The sequence below is a fragment of the Phalaenopsis equestris genome, unplaced genomic scaffold (genome assembly GCF_001263595.1).
Source record: "Phalaenopsis equestris unplaced genomic scaffold, ASM126359v1 Scaffold000840, whole genome shotgun sequence".
Lineage (NCBI taxonomy): Eukaryota > Viridiplantae > Streptophyta > Magnoliopsida > Asparagales > Orchidaceae > Phalaenopsis > Phalaenopsis equestris.
The window spans coordinates 5522580-5540517 of record NW_018165280.1 but is presented as its reverse complement, the minus strand read 5'-3'; the positions used below and the strand labels follow the sequence as shown (position 1 = coordinate 5540517).

Below are 17938 nucleotides of genomic sequence, written 5' to 3'. Positions count from 1 at the left end.
GCTAAAAATAACGTTTTCACATCACACCTATCTAGATGCGGTGATAACTTTCTGGCAGTGACCTGACTTTTTTTAAAAAATAAAAATTTGTAATAGTCACCGCACCTAGTTTATCAGCAGATTATTTTTAATCAGTTTATCAACAAATTATTCAATAAGCCGCAGCTGACCCAAACAGACCCGTAATTAGAATTAATAATCGCGTCTTTGAGTTCTATTTAGAGAGATATAGCGAAGCATATTGAAGGGTGAAACTGCATTATTTCTAGCGCGGGCAATTGTCCTCTCGTTATTTATATTCTTTATAAATAGTTTTTTTTTTTTTTTTTAGCTTGTCATGAAAAAAAAATATTTTTGAGATTTTCTATTAATTATTGTATAATCAATCCTTTTATGATTGTTAAATTTTTCTAAGCCTGCTTCTATGGCAATTATTTATAAATTAAAGTTTTAAGATCAATCAATATCTACTAAAATTAGAATTAATATAATTTGATTTGTTGTTTTTGAGATCATTGCTTTGGTTATAAAAATTACTAAAATTAAACAAAAGCGTTCACTTCACAATAATAATAATAATAATTAAAAAAAAAACTGCATGCAATTAATTTTAATGTAGATGAAAAAAAGTTTATTATTATGAATAGATGTATAATTTCTTTTGTATTTACATATCCACTGAACTTTGATTTTTACAATTATACCACTTTCCTTTCATAAATTTAGGCATGATTATGCATGTTTTACTTTTAAAGAAGTTAGGATCCATTTGGCATCACATTTATTTTATCTTTGATTTTACATTTATTTTTTGAAAATATATTTTAATTCTAATAAATTAAGAGCATTTTTTATGCAATTTGTCCAAGTCTTTTTAGTTCAATTTCTTCCTTTCTTTACGTAATTTTAATCTAAAACATCTACATTCCTAATCAGATCATCGGATGGTAGACGTTTAATGTGACCAAACCATCTAATGTGAGGCTCTAATTTTTTTTCGCCATTGGAGTTGTACCAACCCTATCACTGATTTATTCATTTCGCATTTTTGTCTCTAAGTGTAAAGCCACTCTTCCACCTAAGCATTCTCATCGAGGCAACACATAGCTTAGTTTTATACTCTCTTTTGAAGACCAACATTCAACTCCATAGGGCATGACAGGTCTCACCACCATCTTATATGCAGTACTTTTCTATCACACAATAGGCCCGAAGCATTCCTCCAGTTCAACCAACCAACTTGAATTTTATTATATATATATATATATATATATATAAATTGATCTGTGCTAGAAAATTCGCGGCGGTAGAGTGATGAATTATCGTCTTAGCGTTGCATTAGAATTCAACACACACTCAGATGAAAGAGAAAAAAACCTGTGATGACACAAGAAGTTTTTACGTGAAAAAACCCGTAAAGGGAAAAATCCACGGGGCTTAGCCCAGTTATAAAAATCTACTATAAGTTGATAATTACAAATGACCCTTGTCCCACAGATGGGAAATTATTACTAGATTTTCCAAATTACAACGTCGACTGACGACTTCTGGTCAGCGGTGATCGATGGTGCTCGACAAAGGTCGGTGTTGGTCGCTAACGATCGGTGGTGGTTGACAGCGATCGACGATGACAGGAATGATGTTGGACTTGAGCTCCTTCTCCTCAAGTTCTCTCTCCAACCTCCCCACTCATGTGAGTGGTAGGGCTTTATTTATAGTGTTATGGGTGCAATTAATGCAAAAATATGAATCATTTTGATCAAACGGTTCGGAGAGCTTCATTCGATCAGATGACGTTTGATGGACATTTGAGTGTCTTAAATATGTCGGAGTTGAGCAATCATTGGCTCGTTGGATTCCTTTTGTTGAGAGGCTCGGTGCGACTATGAACTCGTTGAATTCGACATTTGTTTAATTATTCAAATGTGTCCAAAAATCTTTCAATAATGATTTAATCACTTGATCTGGGCATGATTTGACTCGGATTTAACTAACTTTTATACCATTAGGCCCGTCTCATCGAGTCAGTCAGTTTGACTATAAGTTTGCTGAAATCGGAGCTTTGGAAATCGGAGCTTAAATCGGAGCTTTGGATGACTTTTAATTGAAGTTTGAATGTTTCTTACTCAGAATGTTGCATCAAGATTCGTGTCATGCCTCGAGATTCGTGATTTATGATGAAAATTTATTGACGGCGTATTAGTTTCCCCCTTATTTTCGAACGAGTCTAATTTAATCGTCTGAAAATATCCAAATTTAGAGCTTTTTCAATTATCAATCTACCTTAGTTTGTTGGGTATTTTTGTTCTGTTCGAAAAGGTCATGAGTTCGAATCTTGGGCAAATAATTTTTTTTTTGGTGTTTCAGAAAACAAGAAATTAAAGGAAAAACCGAAAATTAAATAGACAAAGCAGTTTATCTGTGTGTGTGTGTGTATATATATGTGGTAGAAATTGTTTATCTATTTATTTATATTTTTAATGGGCAATTTTTTTTAAAATAAAGAGCAGTATTTTTTTTTTATTGAAATTTTTTTTTTAATGAATTAGCAATTTTTTTTTAATGAAGAGCTGTTTTTTTTTAATGACTCTGATTAATTTTATCATAAAGATAAAGGCTTTTCAGCTTATAAATAGGCCAATGAGATGAGAAAAATAGTAGAGTCCCTATCCTTGCCTAGCAGGTGATTCGAGATTTACCAAAAGAAGAAAGTAGTCCCCGTTCTGCGTAGCAGGCAAGCAACGAGATCTTCTTTCTCGTTGTTGTGAAATATTGTGGCGAAGAGTTGCGACGAAACATTTTGGTTGACCGTTGCGGTATGGCGTTGCGGCGACGCGACTCGTTGCGGTGAAGTGTTGCGGCGGAGCGATGAGGCGGGGCGTGGCAGCGAAGCGTGGCAGGAAGTGTGACGGCGAAAAGTTGCGGCGAAGAGTTGCGGTGGACAGTCGCGGCGACACGACGAGTTGTGGTGAAACGTTGCGTATTCCAAAGGAGATTCTCGTGCTGCTCTTGCACGTTCTGAAGGTGATGAAGACATGATGTATTTTTCTCACCTCGCCATGAAGGGGATTTTCATGCTTATGTGGTGACGATATCTGGAGACCCCTTAACGTTTATCAGAAGTACTGAAATTTTAGGAAGGCGATGCTGACTCTAATTGAAGATGAACTGATTTGTTGCAGCTCTCATATACGTATATGTTGGTATTTGTAGCCTTTTTAATCATCTGATGTGACAATTGCAGATAATAATAATGTATTTGTTTGTTGCTTCAACGGTTGTTGTGGCTTCTTAATTGTGCAAAATTCTTCTGAGGCTCGTAGCCTTCTGAGGAATTTTATGCACTTATGTCTTCTGAGACTTGTAGCCTTCGGAGACCTTTAATGTAACTGTCTCTTCTGAGGTTTGTAGCCTTCTGAGGACTTTGATGTACCTGAGCCTCAAAGGTCTTTGATGTACCTATGTCATCTGAGGCTTGTAGCCTTCTGAGGTCTTTGAGTAGAGACCTTGTCAACCACTTGCCTCATGGAGTCATGTCCGCTACTAGCTTCCCATTGAAACTTGCCTCATGGAGAGCTTCCCATTGAAACTTGCCTCATGGAGTCTAGTAAGGACCCTGTCCACTACTACCTTCCCATTGAGACTTGCCTCTTGGGCTCGTCTTCTAGGGGCATGGTAGCTTCTCATTGAGTCTTGCCGCTTTGGCTTAATTTTTAGGAGTACCGTATCTTCTCATCGAGTCTTGCCTCTTGGGCTTGACTTTTAGGGGCATGGTAACTTCTCATCCACAAAGGGGTTCTCATTCAATAAATCCAATGATTCTCTTATGGTTCCCCTCACATTGTTCATGTAAGTAGCGACCCATGTGACATTGGCGTATTAGACATTCAATGTCTTCCTTTAATTGAAAGCATATTTCTGTTAAATGTCATTTTGCTCGGTGGAAATGACAATATTGAGATTGGTCTTCATCATCTGAATTTCTTAATGGCTTTGGCCACTTCAGAGTTTCTTCATCCTTGATTGCTATTAAGATGTTAACACGTGACGTGTTGAATAGTGTGTATTCTTTTTCTGATCGTTGTTCACGATTCCCCTGTGGTCCAAACTATTTTCGCTGCGAGATTTGATTGGTATCCTCAACGTTATTCTTGCGCTTGCCCCCCAATCACTCAAATTATTCCTTGTGAGCAATGATGGTCTCATATGCAGAGATTTGTGCCTCAACACGGTGAACAAGGTCAACATAAGAACGAACTGTCTCCCGCATCAATGATGAGTAGAAGGGTCCTGGGCGAAGCCCCCTAAGGAAGACTCCTCTTAGCAACTCCGGATCTACTCCCGGAATCTGTCGGGCTTCAGTAGAAAACCTGCGAAAGTAATCCTTCAGTGATTCTCTTTCGCTTTGACTAATTCCTGAGGGATGGGATGAATCTTTTATAATCTGTCGGTTTGTGACAAACTGTTCCACAAACAGTCTGGCAAGCTCATTAAAGTTGTTTGCAGTGCCCCCTGACAGGAGTAGAACCAGGTTCGAGCTTTTCCTTTAAGAGTAGGCGGGAAAACCTGACACATAAGTGCATCAGAGGCACGCTGAATGTGCATGATAGTTTGATAATGATAAATATGTTCGTAGGGGTCTGTTATCCCTTCATACATGTTGATGTTCGGAAGCTTGAAACCTGTTGGGATGGGGTGTTGGAGGATTGCATCCGCTAAGAGAGAGGATTCATGGATGTTTCGGTGAGTGTAGAAGTGATACTTTTTCTTTAGGGGGAATTCTTCCTGGACGAGACGCCGTAGTTCATTATGAATGACATCATTTGAAATGGCAGGAAGATATGACGATGTCGGATGAGTTGTACGAGATGGATGAGTGGAACTTGCGGTATCTAGGAGTTCAACATCACGATCTGATAGGGGAAGTGTTCCTTCTTAAGGAGGGGGCCGATACGAGTTCCTCCAAGCGGTATGTTTCTTGTACGTCGCGGAGTTAATAGTAAACGAACTTCATCCAATGGTGTAGGCAGCGGCTGTTGAGCCCTGCGTAGGAGCTGTAGGATCTCTATTTGAGACTCCTCCATTCTATGCATTTTATTTTCTATTGAAGGACCCAGAACACCTTCGTTGGCAGAATTGCATCTTCCAGAGCAAGAAGATGAAGAAGCATGCCGCCTTTGGCTTCAAGACTGCTCCATGGAACGATGGGTGTTGGAGCGGGATGCTTCATTGTCACGAACATTGTGTCTGGTGGTCATATAGTAAACCGCGTAAGTACTTTAGTTGTGGGATTAAAACTTTCCCACAGACGACGCCAAAATGATGCGTGCTAGAAAATTCGCGGTGGTAGAGTGATGGATTATCGTTTTAGCATTGCACGATGATTCAACACACACTCAGATGAAATGGGAAAAACCTGTGATAACACAAGAAGTTTTTACATGAAAAACTCATAAAGGGAAAAAACCACGTGGTCTAGCCTAGTTATTAAAATCTATTATAAGTTGATGATTACATATGACCCTTGTCCCACAAACGGAAAAGGGTTACTAGATTTTTCACGTTACAATGTCGGCTGACAACTTCTGGTCAGTGGTGGTTAACAGTGATTGGCGGTGGTCAACGGAGATCGACGTTGGTCGCTAACGGTCGGTGGTGGTCGATGGCGATCGACGATGACAAGAATGATGTTGGACTTGAGCTCCTTCTCATCAAGTTCTCTCTCCCCCCTCCCCCCTCATGTGAAGGGTAAGACTCTATTTATAGTGTTCTGAGTGCAATTAATGCAGAAATATGAATTATTTTGATCATACAGTTCAGAGAGCTTCCTTTGATCGGTTAGCGTTTGATGAACATTTGAGTGTTTTAACGATGTCAGAATTGAGCAATCTTTGGCTCGTTGGATTCGTCTTGTCGAGACGCTCGATTGGACAATAAACTCGCTGAATTCGACATTCGTTTGATCTTTCAAATGTGTCCATAAATCTTCTAATAATGATTTAATCACTTGATCCGGGCTTGATTTGTCTCGGATTGGACTGACTTTGATATCATTAGGTCCGTCTCATCGAGTCGCACAGTTTGACTATAAGTTTGCTGAAATAGAAGCTCTGGATGACTTTTAATTGAAGTTTAAATGTTTCTTGCTCAAAAGGTTGCATCAGCATTCGTATCATGCCTCGAGATTCATGATGGATGATGAAAATTTGTGGGTAGCGTATCATAAATATACATAAATTTATTTTTAAAAATACTAAAACTATTAAAAAAAAATTTGAGTGCTTTTAAAGACAATTATCATAGCCGAATATGCATGATTTTGCACAATACTAAATTTTGCACTTTTTTAAATATATTTGATTACTATAATATATATATATATATATTAAATAATTTTATTTTTAAATGTACTTAACACACTTTAAAAAAAAATAACAAAAAATAAAAATATTAAATAAAAAATAAAAAATAAAAGTGATTCCAAATAGTCCCATTATTATGATATTTTGTTATGCTATGCTAAATAGTTGAGCATACAAATATGAGAAATTAGGTGTTAAAAATACAAATACAAATTTGTGTCTTAAGCGTGTTCATACATCCAATTTGGGAAATTTACATCCAAACCACACAATTCTTATGCAATTACATATATAACACTTAAAGTTCGAAATTAATATTAAACGACTCGGATGTCATAAATTAATGCATGAAAATGTGTATTTTACTTTTTAAAAAATATAGTTAACGTGATATTTTTGATGTGTTATTCAATATTTAAAATTTTTAAAACAAAAATATAAAAGTTTAGGCGCTAAATATGTAAGTACATTACAATTGTTTAGTATGTAGCGCAGTCAAAACGGTTCGTTGTTCGCAAACAGCTCGTGTTCGGCTTGTTAAGAAACTTGTGTTGGGCTCGTTCACTAAGCTAACGAGCCGAACACGAACAAATATTTGTTCATTCGTGTTCGGCTCGTTTTGGCTCGAAATACTGCTAATCAATTATATATATATATCTTTGATGAGTAGTATTTTTAAAAATTTAAATTGACTACAAGGCTACAAAGATTTATATTCAATTAAAAGTATTAATGAAGAAAATAGAATAAAAATTATTAAATTAGAGTCAAATGATCTTTTCAATATTGCCCCAATCCTTAACATCTTATGACTACGTGATTAGGGTTGTCAAAACGACTCTTTATTCGTGAATGACTCGTGTTTGGCTCGCTAAGCAAACGAGTCGAACACGACCACACTTTTTGAGCTCGAAATATAAACGAGCCAAACACGAGCTGGGCTCAGCTCGTGTTCGTCTCATTTACACCCCTAGTTGTATGTATGTAAATACACCTAATTTTGAGAGATTTATTTGCATACAACACAATTCTTATGTATTTACACACACACACACACACACACACACACATATTATTTGAATGTTCGGTATATAAATATTAAAGTATAAGTGTTAAATAGGTAAATACATAAGAATTGTGTGGTATGCATGTAAATATCCAAATTAGGCCTTGATCAAGTTTGTGAAAAATCCAAATTAATCACAATTATTTTTTATTCACCGTGGGCTATTTTTTAATTGCATGAAAAATGTAAATTATTCATGCTAAAATACAAGACGGCAATTAAGCAATTTTATTGGCCATTTAGACCAATCTTGGCTCAGCCAGCCGAACAATGTTTGACCAAGCCCAAGCTACTCTTCGGTCATGTTGGATTTACCTTGGATTAAATAAAATTTGGAAAAAGAATTAGGCGCGAGGGTTTGTGGTCGTTGAATCCTTTTAGGACGTCAGATTCGTATTATTCTTGCGTCGATGAGTTTCGATACAGCTCATCGGGTTCGTATTGTTCTTGCATCGATGAGTTTCGACACAACTCAGTGGAGGTAGAGAATAACTACGTTCTTTTGGCCTCTATTACGTGTTCACTCTATGATGCTTTTTCGACGGAGAAGAGATGATGATCTAAAAAGCAACGATCAAATAAGAGAAGGGGTCTGAGAGCTCCTTCAAAATGACGTGGAAAGTCGATAGATGTCTCTTCCTGAGATTTGCAGAAAGGGCATGGAGACAAAGAGAGAGAGAGAGAGATACCTCCCTAGATCTCTTTATTTCTTCTTTATTCATATTTCCTTAGAAAAATAATAAAATATGAGTCGCGGTCTCTCAAACCCACCAATGGAGCCTGACGAAAAGATCGTGACATGGTGTCAAGCACCGCATAAATGAGGACGAGCATATATTCATTATGAATGCCAATCTTAACTTTTGTGTTCTATCAAATTTAAGTACTGCCAATTAGGCGAACTTGACGAAAGAAGTTGATCGATCAGTTCACCAGATGAACTCTATAGATAAATTCGGCGGACCAGTTCTTCATGTTAGCTCGACGGCTGGTATACATTAGCAGTCACATTAGCAAGTGAGGTCGACCGATTAACTCAAAAGATTTTATCGGATATCTTTAACAAAATAATAATTATTTATTTATATATTATACTCCTTTAAAATAAATTCAAAAAAAAAATTAAAACTCATTCCGATTACATTTAGATCATATATATTAAATCTCATTTTATAAATAATAAAAAAAATTAATTATTAAAAGACCATATCCAATGCAAGTATTAATAACATAAAATCCAAATTATATTATTAAGTGAAGAAATAAAAAGATAAATGGAGTAATTTATTGATATAAAGACAATGCAAAATTATGATTTCTAAAAACAAAATGTTTTTTTTTTTTATTTCTTAAAATAAATGCAAGTGATTTAAGTGTCGGTGGGTTGGTTTGGTTGGTTGGTTGGATGTTGTGAAGATGGGACAAAAAGCTAAATGATTTTTCACTTAAAAATAATTTAAGGATTGGTACTTATTAATCTATTTTCTATAGTTTTGAATGTATTATAACATATGAAATAATATTTTTGTATCATGATAAATTGACCAAATATTACAAAGAAAATAAATTTATTTTAAAATGGGACCAATATATAAACATGCAATTAAATTTTATTATATTTGTTCTAATGTAAATTTAAAATTAAATTTTACAAAATTTTGAATTCATTTTAATCTAAATATGATAAAGGATATTTATTTAATTTTTAGATTATATTTGCCTTCAAATAAATTAAAATGCTTTAAAATTTATTATTTTATAATTTTAATGAATAGATTTTTGTTATGTGCTAAAAAAGATGTCACAATAGAGAGAGCCTTGTGCTCTATCTAACTTAGCATAGAGAGCTTGTACACAATAGATAAGTGAAAAGAACGCAGGAGATATAATTTTTTTTATATATATAAAAGTATTGAAAATAGAAAAAGTCACAAAGCCTAGCATAGATGAAATGACCAATTGTTTGGATTGAGATTACAAAAATCTATTTTTTCTTTTATTTGGAGATCATTTTGTTACATATTATTGATTCTTGCAAAAGTAATAAAAAATCAAGTAGTGGAGAGTGAGAATTTCAGTTAAGAAATGACGATCAAGTAATGACAATCAAAATGATTTAGAGATTATGGTTGGACAATGATAATTGGTTTGTTGTGGAAATGAGTTGATTGTTGGTGATGGTGGTCAAATGATAGCAGTCGGGCGATGGAGGAAAAAAAATGAAAGTCAAATGATGACAATAATTGGATAATAATGATAGTCAAGCTATGATGTACATGCAACAATGGTAGGGTAATGAGACCTTATACACTCCATTTTTAGCAAAATTTAACTTCAAACTAAAAATCTCAATGAGATGATTCCAGCGATGCCAAAAGTGGTTTGATTTGGGTTTAAATGATCCCAAATCAAGCACTTAAATCATAAGTAAAGACTTTGCAATAATCATTGTAGATTGTTGCATTCTAGAAGATTTACGGTGGTAAAATAATAAATTAGTATCTGAGTGTTGTATGAATATCCAGTATACACACATAATAGAGAGGTAAGAGAAGAAGACTCTGCACTTTTTATGCGGTAAATCCCAGGGAGGGAAAAACTTACAGGGCTAGGCCCTGTCGAAGTAGGCCACAATGTAATTGTGAGTACATATGTCTATTTTTCTCTTTAATTAGGAAAGATAGAATTATAGAAGAAAAATATTGGTCTTGCTTTAATAGCCATATATGGGCTACAACAAATGTAGTTGTTGGTGGTTGTAATAGCCTCAACTTATCGTAGAGGCCTTAGTTGAAAGTCGTAGCAGTAGTTGGCCTTATGGATAGTTTTTGGTAGCTTCTGGAGCGTCAGTTATCCACAAAGGCCATAGTGGAGAACTGTAATAACATCAATTGGTCACCAAGGTCATAGTTGGAAGTTGCATGAAATGTGAGCCATGTAAGTTGTAATTGGCCACATAGATTGTAGTGATGAGCTAGGTATCATTGACTGGCCATAAATGTTATAATAAAGGGTTGTAATGAAAACAATCAACCATTTAGACTATAGTAGGGAGTTGCACTAAAGTTCGTTGGCCTTAGAGGCTAAAGTAGTTGCATTGGTTGTGAGCCACATAGACTGTAGTGGGTCACTTATGTCGTAGTGGTAAGTTGTAATAGTTTTAGTTGACCGTTGGGGTCCTAGCGGAGGTTTGTAATGATAGTAGTCTACAATGTAGGCCATAGTAGGGAAATACATTAACATCCATAGGCGACAAAGGCTCGAGATGGAAGCAATAAGAGTTGTGAATCATGTAGGTTGCAGTTGGTCACATGGGTCACTGTGGTGAAATACAATGCCATCCATAGGCCATAGAGCTTGAGTTGAGAGCTGCAATAATGTCTATAAGCCATAATGGTTGGAGTTAGGAGCTAAACATGCTATGAGTCACGTGGGCCATAATTGGTCACATATGTCGTAGTGATGAATTGCAATAACGTTTGCATGCCACAACAGTTGGAGTTGGGAGCTACGTGAGTTATGAGCTATGTTGGTTGTAATTGGTCACATAGTTTATGGAGCTGAGCTATAATAACATTTGTGGGCCACAAAGATCAGAGTTGGGAGCTGCATTAGCTTTAAACCACGTAGGTCATAGTTGTTGCTCGGGGCTTGTAATCAGTCAAGACAGGAACAGATGGTCAAACAATTGAAATTAAATTTTCTATATCCATGTATAATTTAATAGTTGAAAGAGAAACTAATAAAATTAAATTAAATAAATATATTCAAATTTATCTTGTTACTTGTTGTCTGTGCCTTCTATAAATATTTTTCCTTTTATCGCTCAGCTTTTGTTCATTTAATTAAAATTAAAAAATTAGTTTAAAATAGTGATGAACTAAATAAGTCAGTGAATACTTGTATTCTTAAACTACAATAATACAAAAAAAAGAAAGCAATATGCATGTCAGTTCAACAATTTATAGGAAAAATTTCACCTCATTGGCTTTCTGACACTTCTCGCTTCATCTCCTCGCTGTTTGGTTTCCTGAATACTCACTTCTTTTCCCCGTTTTCAATTTTCTACTACTCGCATCATCCCCCCCTATTCGACTCTTTATTTGCTCTTCTAACTTGTTATTTATTCTTCCTTTACTAACTGAAACGAGACCTCACAATCTTACCTACTTCGCAAAATTTCATCCTCAAAATTTGGAAATTTTAATTTTATTATTATTAATTTTTTTATAATTACTCTAATGAATCTTTCATCAAGATTATGTAAATTAATCCTAAACCTTGAGCTCGGACATTACTTTTGTCACTACCTGACCTAGGATCTGGCATTAACTGAGACGGAAATAGATGGTCGAATGATGAAAATTAATTTTTTTATATTCATCTATAATTTAACTAATGAAAGAGTCATTAATCAATTTAAATTAAAACAGTATATTTAAATTTATCACGTTATTGTTGTTTGCGTCTTCTATAAATATTTTTTTATTATATTGTTCATCTTTTAATCACTTAATTATAGAGTCAAACTGGCTTGATTTGACTCTGATTTGATCAATTTTGGTGTCATTAGGTTTGTCTTGTTCAGTCGGTTTGTTTGACAGTAAGTTTACTGAAGTTAGAGTTCTTGGTAATTTTAATTTGAGTTTGAATATTTTTTTGCTTAAAAACTACCTCGAGATTTATGCCAAATGCCTCAACTTGCATGCTAAATGGGAAAATTTGTTGATGGCATATCAAGCATCAAATAATATATGATTGTCGTATGTTAAAAAAAAAAGAAGTAATTTAATGATAAAAATTAACAAGCTTAAGTTTTCTTAATTATGAGATCATTAAAACACTTACATGGTAAAAAAAATGATATATCATAAAAAGAAATCAACATACGCCATTTGATGTAGCATTGTGTTATTTTGGTGAAATTTACCAAATAATATTTTGGAAAAAAATATTAAAATTGGACTAAAATTCTCTACATAAAAGAGAGTATAAATCTTAACCTAAAGTTTAAAGAAGAGAGCTCTAAGATCTATGGAACTATATAACTCTACTTGATGTTTGATAATGATTGTCTCTAGTTATCACCATTTGACCCTCTTTCTAGATCTTCACCCACATCTTTCGTCATCTAAATATTATTATCCAACTATCTTTATTTGATCATTATTGTCCATCTACTATTATCTAACTATTGTTTCACGTTAGTCATTGTTCAATTTTAATCATCTTACTATCTTTACTCAATTATCACCATCCATTCATTATCATTTGACTATCATCATTCAACTGCTATCAATAAAGGGTTGCATGAAACCATCATTTAACATCATCTATCATATTTTCTCAACTTTTTGTGTACTCCCACAAAAGGGATGATTCTATAAATAAAGGATTGCACACTTCTCTCAAATTATTGTTCATTATCGTGATTTTATTTCTATCACTCTTTTCTGTCTTAACACTTTATTTCTTGAGTGAGAATCATGAACAAATCAAAATTTAATATAACTGAATTTAGTAAATCAAGGATTTATGGCTGAAACAGCTATTTATTAGAGATGCATGCCCTTAGTAAACTCCTAAAAACCCCATAAGAAGTTTAAAATATTTAACTACCGAACTAGAACATAAAAATACTATTTTGGAAATTTAAAAAGCGCATTTTTGTAACTTGTAGTTGTAGATGGAATTAATCACTCGTCCCCGCTCCCGTTTCGGACCAGTAACTATGCTGTAGTTGGAAGTAGAGGCAAATGCGCTGGTAAAGTTGTTGGCCATCAATCCCTGCAATCTGCAATAAAAGCGAAACCCGAACGGCAGCTCAGCGCCGTTGAGGCAGGGAGCTTCTCCTACGCCGAGTTGCTCGCCGCATTCCAGAATCGAAGATCGGAGGAGAGAAGACGGAAGAAGAGTTGAAGCCATGGTAGGACCAAACCGGCCACTTTTCGTTCTCTTCGGGTCTTCGATCGTTCAGTACAGCTTCAGCAACGGCGGATGGGGCTCCATTCTCGCTGACATCTACGCGCGCAAGGTTTCTAGTTCGTTTTTTCTCACATCAATCCGTTCTTGTCGGCTCCAGTTCTTTTATTTTTTGGTTGATTTGTTCGGGTTTTAGGCTGACATTCTTTTGCGCGGATATATTGGCTGGAACTCGAGGCGTGCACTACAGGTGCTCGATAAAATCTTTCCCAAGGTATGCGGTGTTGTTTTTATTTTTTGTTATTGTTTTTTGGTGAAAAGAAATTGTTGATTTGAGGAATTGAGAGGTCTGCTGGAACTGAGATTTTGGAAAATGAATGAAGATTTCTGGAACATAATTAGCGTTTAAGAATTGAAATATGAATTCTGATTGATAAAGTTTTAGAGAAAAAAAGTTGGTGCTCAGATTTTATCTTTAGGGAATTTGATTCAAATGTAGTTTATGGTTGATGTTGATTAGTGATCAAAAGTAAATTATGTTTGAAATCAAGGTCAAGTGGAGGCCTGATGTTTCCATGATGAGAAAAAAAAAGGACAAAATGTAGGAAGAGAAGACCTAAAATAGAAACTATATTACTTCAAGTGCCAAAGAATATACATTGCCTTGCCTTTAATGGTTTAGGGTTTGAAATGCAATTGTCATGTTTGGCTCAGCATGATTGGTTGGGCATGACAGTTTTCCGTGAAAGTCTTCTAATTTTCTTTATCTGAAGTCCACTTTTGTATGGTTGCTGAGAAGAAAAAAAACCAGAACAGTTGTAGAAAAAGACAGAAATTGTGGTAAACTTTCACGATATGTTTACGCACCTCTTATTATAATTTTCTGTTTTTGTATGGTTGCTGGAAGGTGTTCTCTTCGATTAGCTGTTTAATAAATAAAGTTAAATTCCAACGACGGGGATAGGTAATATTGATTCTTTCTTCTATCAAGGAATAGGGTTGAATTCAATCTAGTGTCCGATAAGTGCAACATGATAATATTAGAAGAAAATGCTCTAAGAAGTGAATGGGAATGCCTTAGGAAGCACATGGATGGTGACAAAGGAGTAGTAGAGAAGAAAAAAAATAAAAATATCTCCTGAAAAGTAAGTCCTCACAAATAAATTCAATGCGAATGAAGAAAATGGAAAAACATTTTTTTAAGGTTATTTTGTTTTGACATGTGTATGAAATTGGTCAGATTTTTTTTTTCTAAAATTTATTTCAACAGTTTATTTGATAGGAAGTGGATAAATGTAGTTTTTTAACCCACGTTAACAAAGGTGAAAAGCTTCAATTAGGAGGGATTAGAATAGACTCGGTGTTCACTTCCTGTTTTATTATTCGCTTATAATATAAAGAAAATTGCATACAGTTTGTGTGAAAATTAAAAATTTTATCTTATAATAATAACATAATATAGTCACCCAAATGCTCATTTTATCAAGCACAATTCTTAATGCTAATTTCTTAGATCTAGAAAGTATTCAAATATTTGAGCTTAAAACTTTCAGTGATCATCTGAACTTCTTTTTGAACAATGTTATAGTCGAAACAAGCGTTTTGTTGGACAAACTCAATGATACAAAAAGTTTATTAATCCGAGTTGTAATAGACCTAATGTAGCTAGAAATTTCTTAAGGTTACTTAGAGCGTAAATATACTCTGAATTTTAGGTGCTTATAGCAAAAATAAGTGTCTTGACAGTGCAAATTCAAGGAGTAGAATATCACTAAAATTTGAGTTTATTAGCCACTAACATATTTAAAACATTTTGAATGATCAAAGGGGATCAATTATGATCATTATATGGAGTTTTGTGATTACCAACAGAAACTGATTGGATATCTCCCTTCAGAAATTTTTTAATAAACTTTTGTTCTCCGCATTAAGGGGAGGATCCTAGATGGGGCCTTGAATCAGAGAATTACGAGACACGAAAAGTTATTGACAACCATCAATGCCGTCGATGCTTGACGTATCACTTCCAACGTTTTTTGATACCCATTGATGCAGAGCAACCCCGACATTCATCGTGGCATTGATGTCTGTTGTCTGTCGTCATCTTTTACTAGCTAATATATAGCACTCATCATCTTTCCTTATCAGCCCGTCTTCTTTAGTGACAGAGAAGTTCTTTGTAACTTGCAACCTTCATAGTTAAAAGTATTTCAACTAGGCCAAACTCTGTAGATTTTTTCCTTAAAAAAATTTTAATGCAAAAATATTTTGCATTTGTGAGCCACAATTTACTCTTCTGTTTCTTGGTTGAATTTCTATGCAACGGTAAGAGGATAAACTCATCCTCTGCTGCCGAGAATATTCTAGCACACGACAGGGTTAATGGGTGGATGAGTGAAAGGTAACTTAGCCCAGTCCAAACAACCTGACACCTAGTATGCATTACATGAATTTATGCAAAACAAAGTAAGATAACCAAAACTTATTTCCATGAAATAATTTTCACAAATCAGCCCTTATCATTTTCCGATGTCTGTTGAAGCAAAACTTCTCTTAGTTTAGCAAGCAAGCCTCATAGGTGCATTATAAATTGTGGAAATGTGGTGATGCTGTTAAAATCCATAGAAAGGAAATAATTTAGCCAGCATTTGAAAAACCACACTCCCGCATAATGCAGGCTCCAGTTTCCGTAATTTATTGACCATATAGAAGATGAACTGCCCATATTAACAAGCAATATGGCAAACCTAGGTGGGCACATCAATAGTAGGGATATAAGTGTAATGAACAGCATCAGTTTAGCTAAGGTTTTTATGTTTTCTTGGGTACTAGGAAGGGTACAGATTGTAACTAAAATTAAACACACCGACCTGTAGAATTTTGATTCATGCTGAACAGAAACGGGATACTTTATTTGAAGTGGATAGTTAAATTGACAATGCCCATTCACATCACAATCTGATCTCGGAACTTTGGTCTCCTTTTTGGAAGCAATTCACTCTAGTGAATTTTAAATTTTTTAGACGAAGACTATCATTGCATCTTAGGAGCCTCCTGCAAATGTCCAAATTTATAATTTGGGTGTTTTACTTGTTTGACTTAATTTTATCATAATGCCTCCTCTTTCAAGGTCGCCAAATTGATTAAATATTGATTTCTTTTCATACACTAAACACTTTCTTCAATTATGATTTGTGGAGGCTTCTCCATTTATGATAGTTCTTATCCACTTACTCTTTTGGAAGGCATGCTTTTTTCTTCATTTTTGATGTCATTTGGTAGCTGAAGATACACTATTATGTAACTATACGCAGCCTTAACTACTCTTTTATCATCTTTATTTTGGTGGTGTCAATCTTGATGACTAAGTTCCAGTATACAACATTCAACAATGGTGTGTTAGAGATGAGTTGCATGTTTTTTTTTTTTTTTTGTCAGCTTATGCATGTACATGTCACCTTATTTGTCTAAGGTAAACCGATAACTTCTCCTTTAGTCTTCAATAGGACGGACCAACATCAACATAAATTATTGGCTTTATAAGCTTACCCGCTTGCTTTGTTGTTACTCTCTGCCAAAATTACATCATAATATTATTTGAACAAAAATATATTTTCTTCTCCAGCAGCAAGTTGATATTATTAGACCGTCAATGCATTACCGTATATAGCTATCATAAAGGTATGAGCTATTGAAATTGACTTGGCTGATGTCAATTGGAACGAACCATCATTCCTATTAATTTGTCAATTTAGTTCTTAGTGATTGTAAAAATTGAAGTAATATTGAAAATCAATCATAAATTTTGCACTAAATTTGCAAAAATGGGGCTCTTTTGGTTGCTGGTGTTGATGACGGCATTGATCACTTTTTGATTAATTTTTATTCTTAGTGTGAGTGGTTAGTTTCCTGTGTCTAATTTGGTATGAAGCTTAAGGGATGGAAGTGGCCTATGATAAAGAGCGGTGCGGGGACCGTGCCTAATACCTGAGGTAACCCAAACGACAATAGAAAAATTAAATATTTTTGTTGAACTCAAATAGAAAATCACAACTACACAAACTGAAATAGAAATAGCAACAAACACGACATACGACATACAAAAAATAGAAAATAACAACAACATGGCTCACAACACGCTGTTAGGTGGATCTTGAGTGGTGGTGGTAGCCATTAGGGGCTTGGAAAGGTGGAGGTAAGGTCGGGATGGTGCAAGATTGTGGGGAAACAGTGACAAGGCAGCGTCAGTTTGCTGTCCTGGGGGGGTAGCAAGCAGGGAATTGCTGTAACAGGCAGAAAACAACAAGAATCAGCTGGCCCGAGGGGCTGGAATGGAAGAAGGCAGCAGTGAGGTGACTTTTCGGGGGCGGCGGCAAGTCCGGAAGTCATGGTGGCTAGGAAGGTTCAATAGGGATTTCCAACAGTTTCTGGCGGCGGCGGTGAAGGAAGTAGTTAGGAAGCAATGCGGGAAGGTTGTTGAATGGTGGAGGGCAGCTGTGGTGGGCTGCAACATGCCTGGAAAGGGAGGGAAGTGGCTGGAAATGGTGGAACTACAAGAAACAACAGTAAAAGCTGTTGTTCTGTCTGC

At 35.1% G+C, this 17938-nt stretch overlaps 1 protein-coding gene across 1 annotated transcript in view; it reads left to right on the top strand.

The window, feature by feature from the left end:
- Positions 1–13116: 13116 nt before the first annotated feature.
- LOC110031783 (GDSL esterase/lipase CPRD49) overlaps positions 13117–17938 on the top strand; it is a 13772-nt gene continuing 8950 nt past the window's right edge. Inside the window, exons 1-2 of the mRNA XM_020735181.1 lie at positions 13117–13462; positions 13547–13624. Of these exons, the coding sequence (XP_020590840.1) occupies positions 13352–13462; positions 13547–13624 (189 nt within the window). The 5' untranslated portion in view covers positions 13117–13351. The remainder of the gene's footprint in view (positions 13463–13546; positions 13625–17938) is intronic.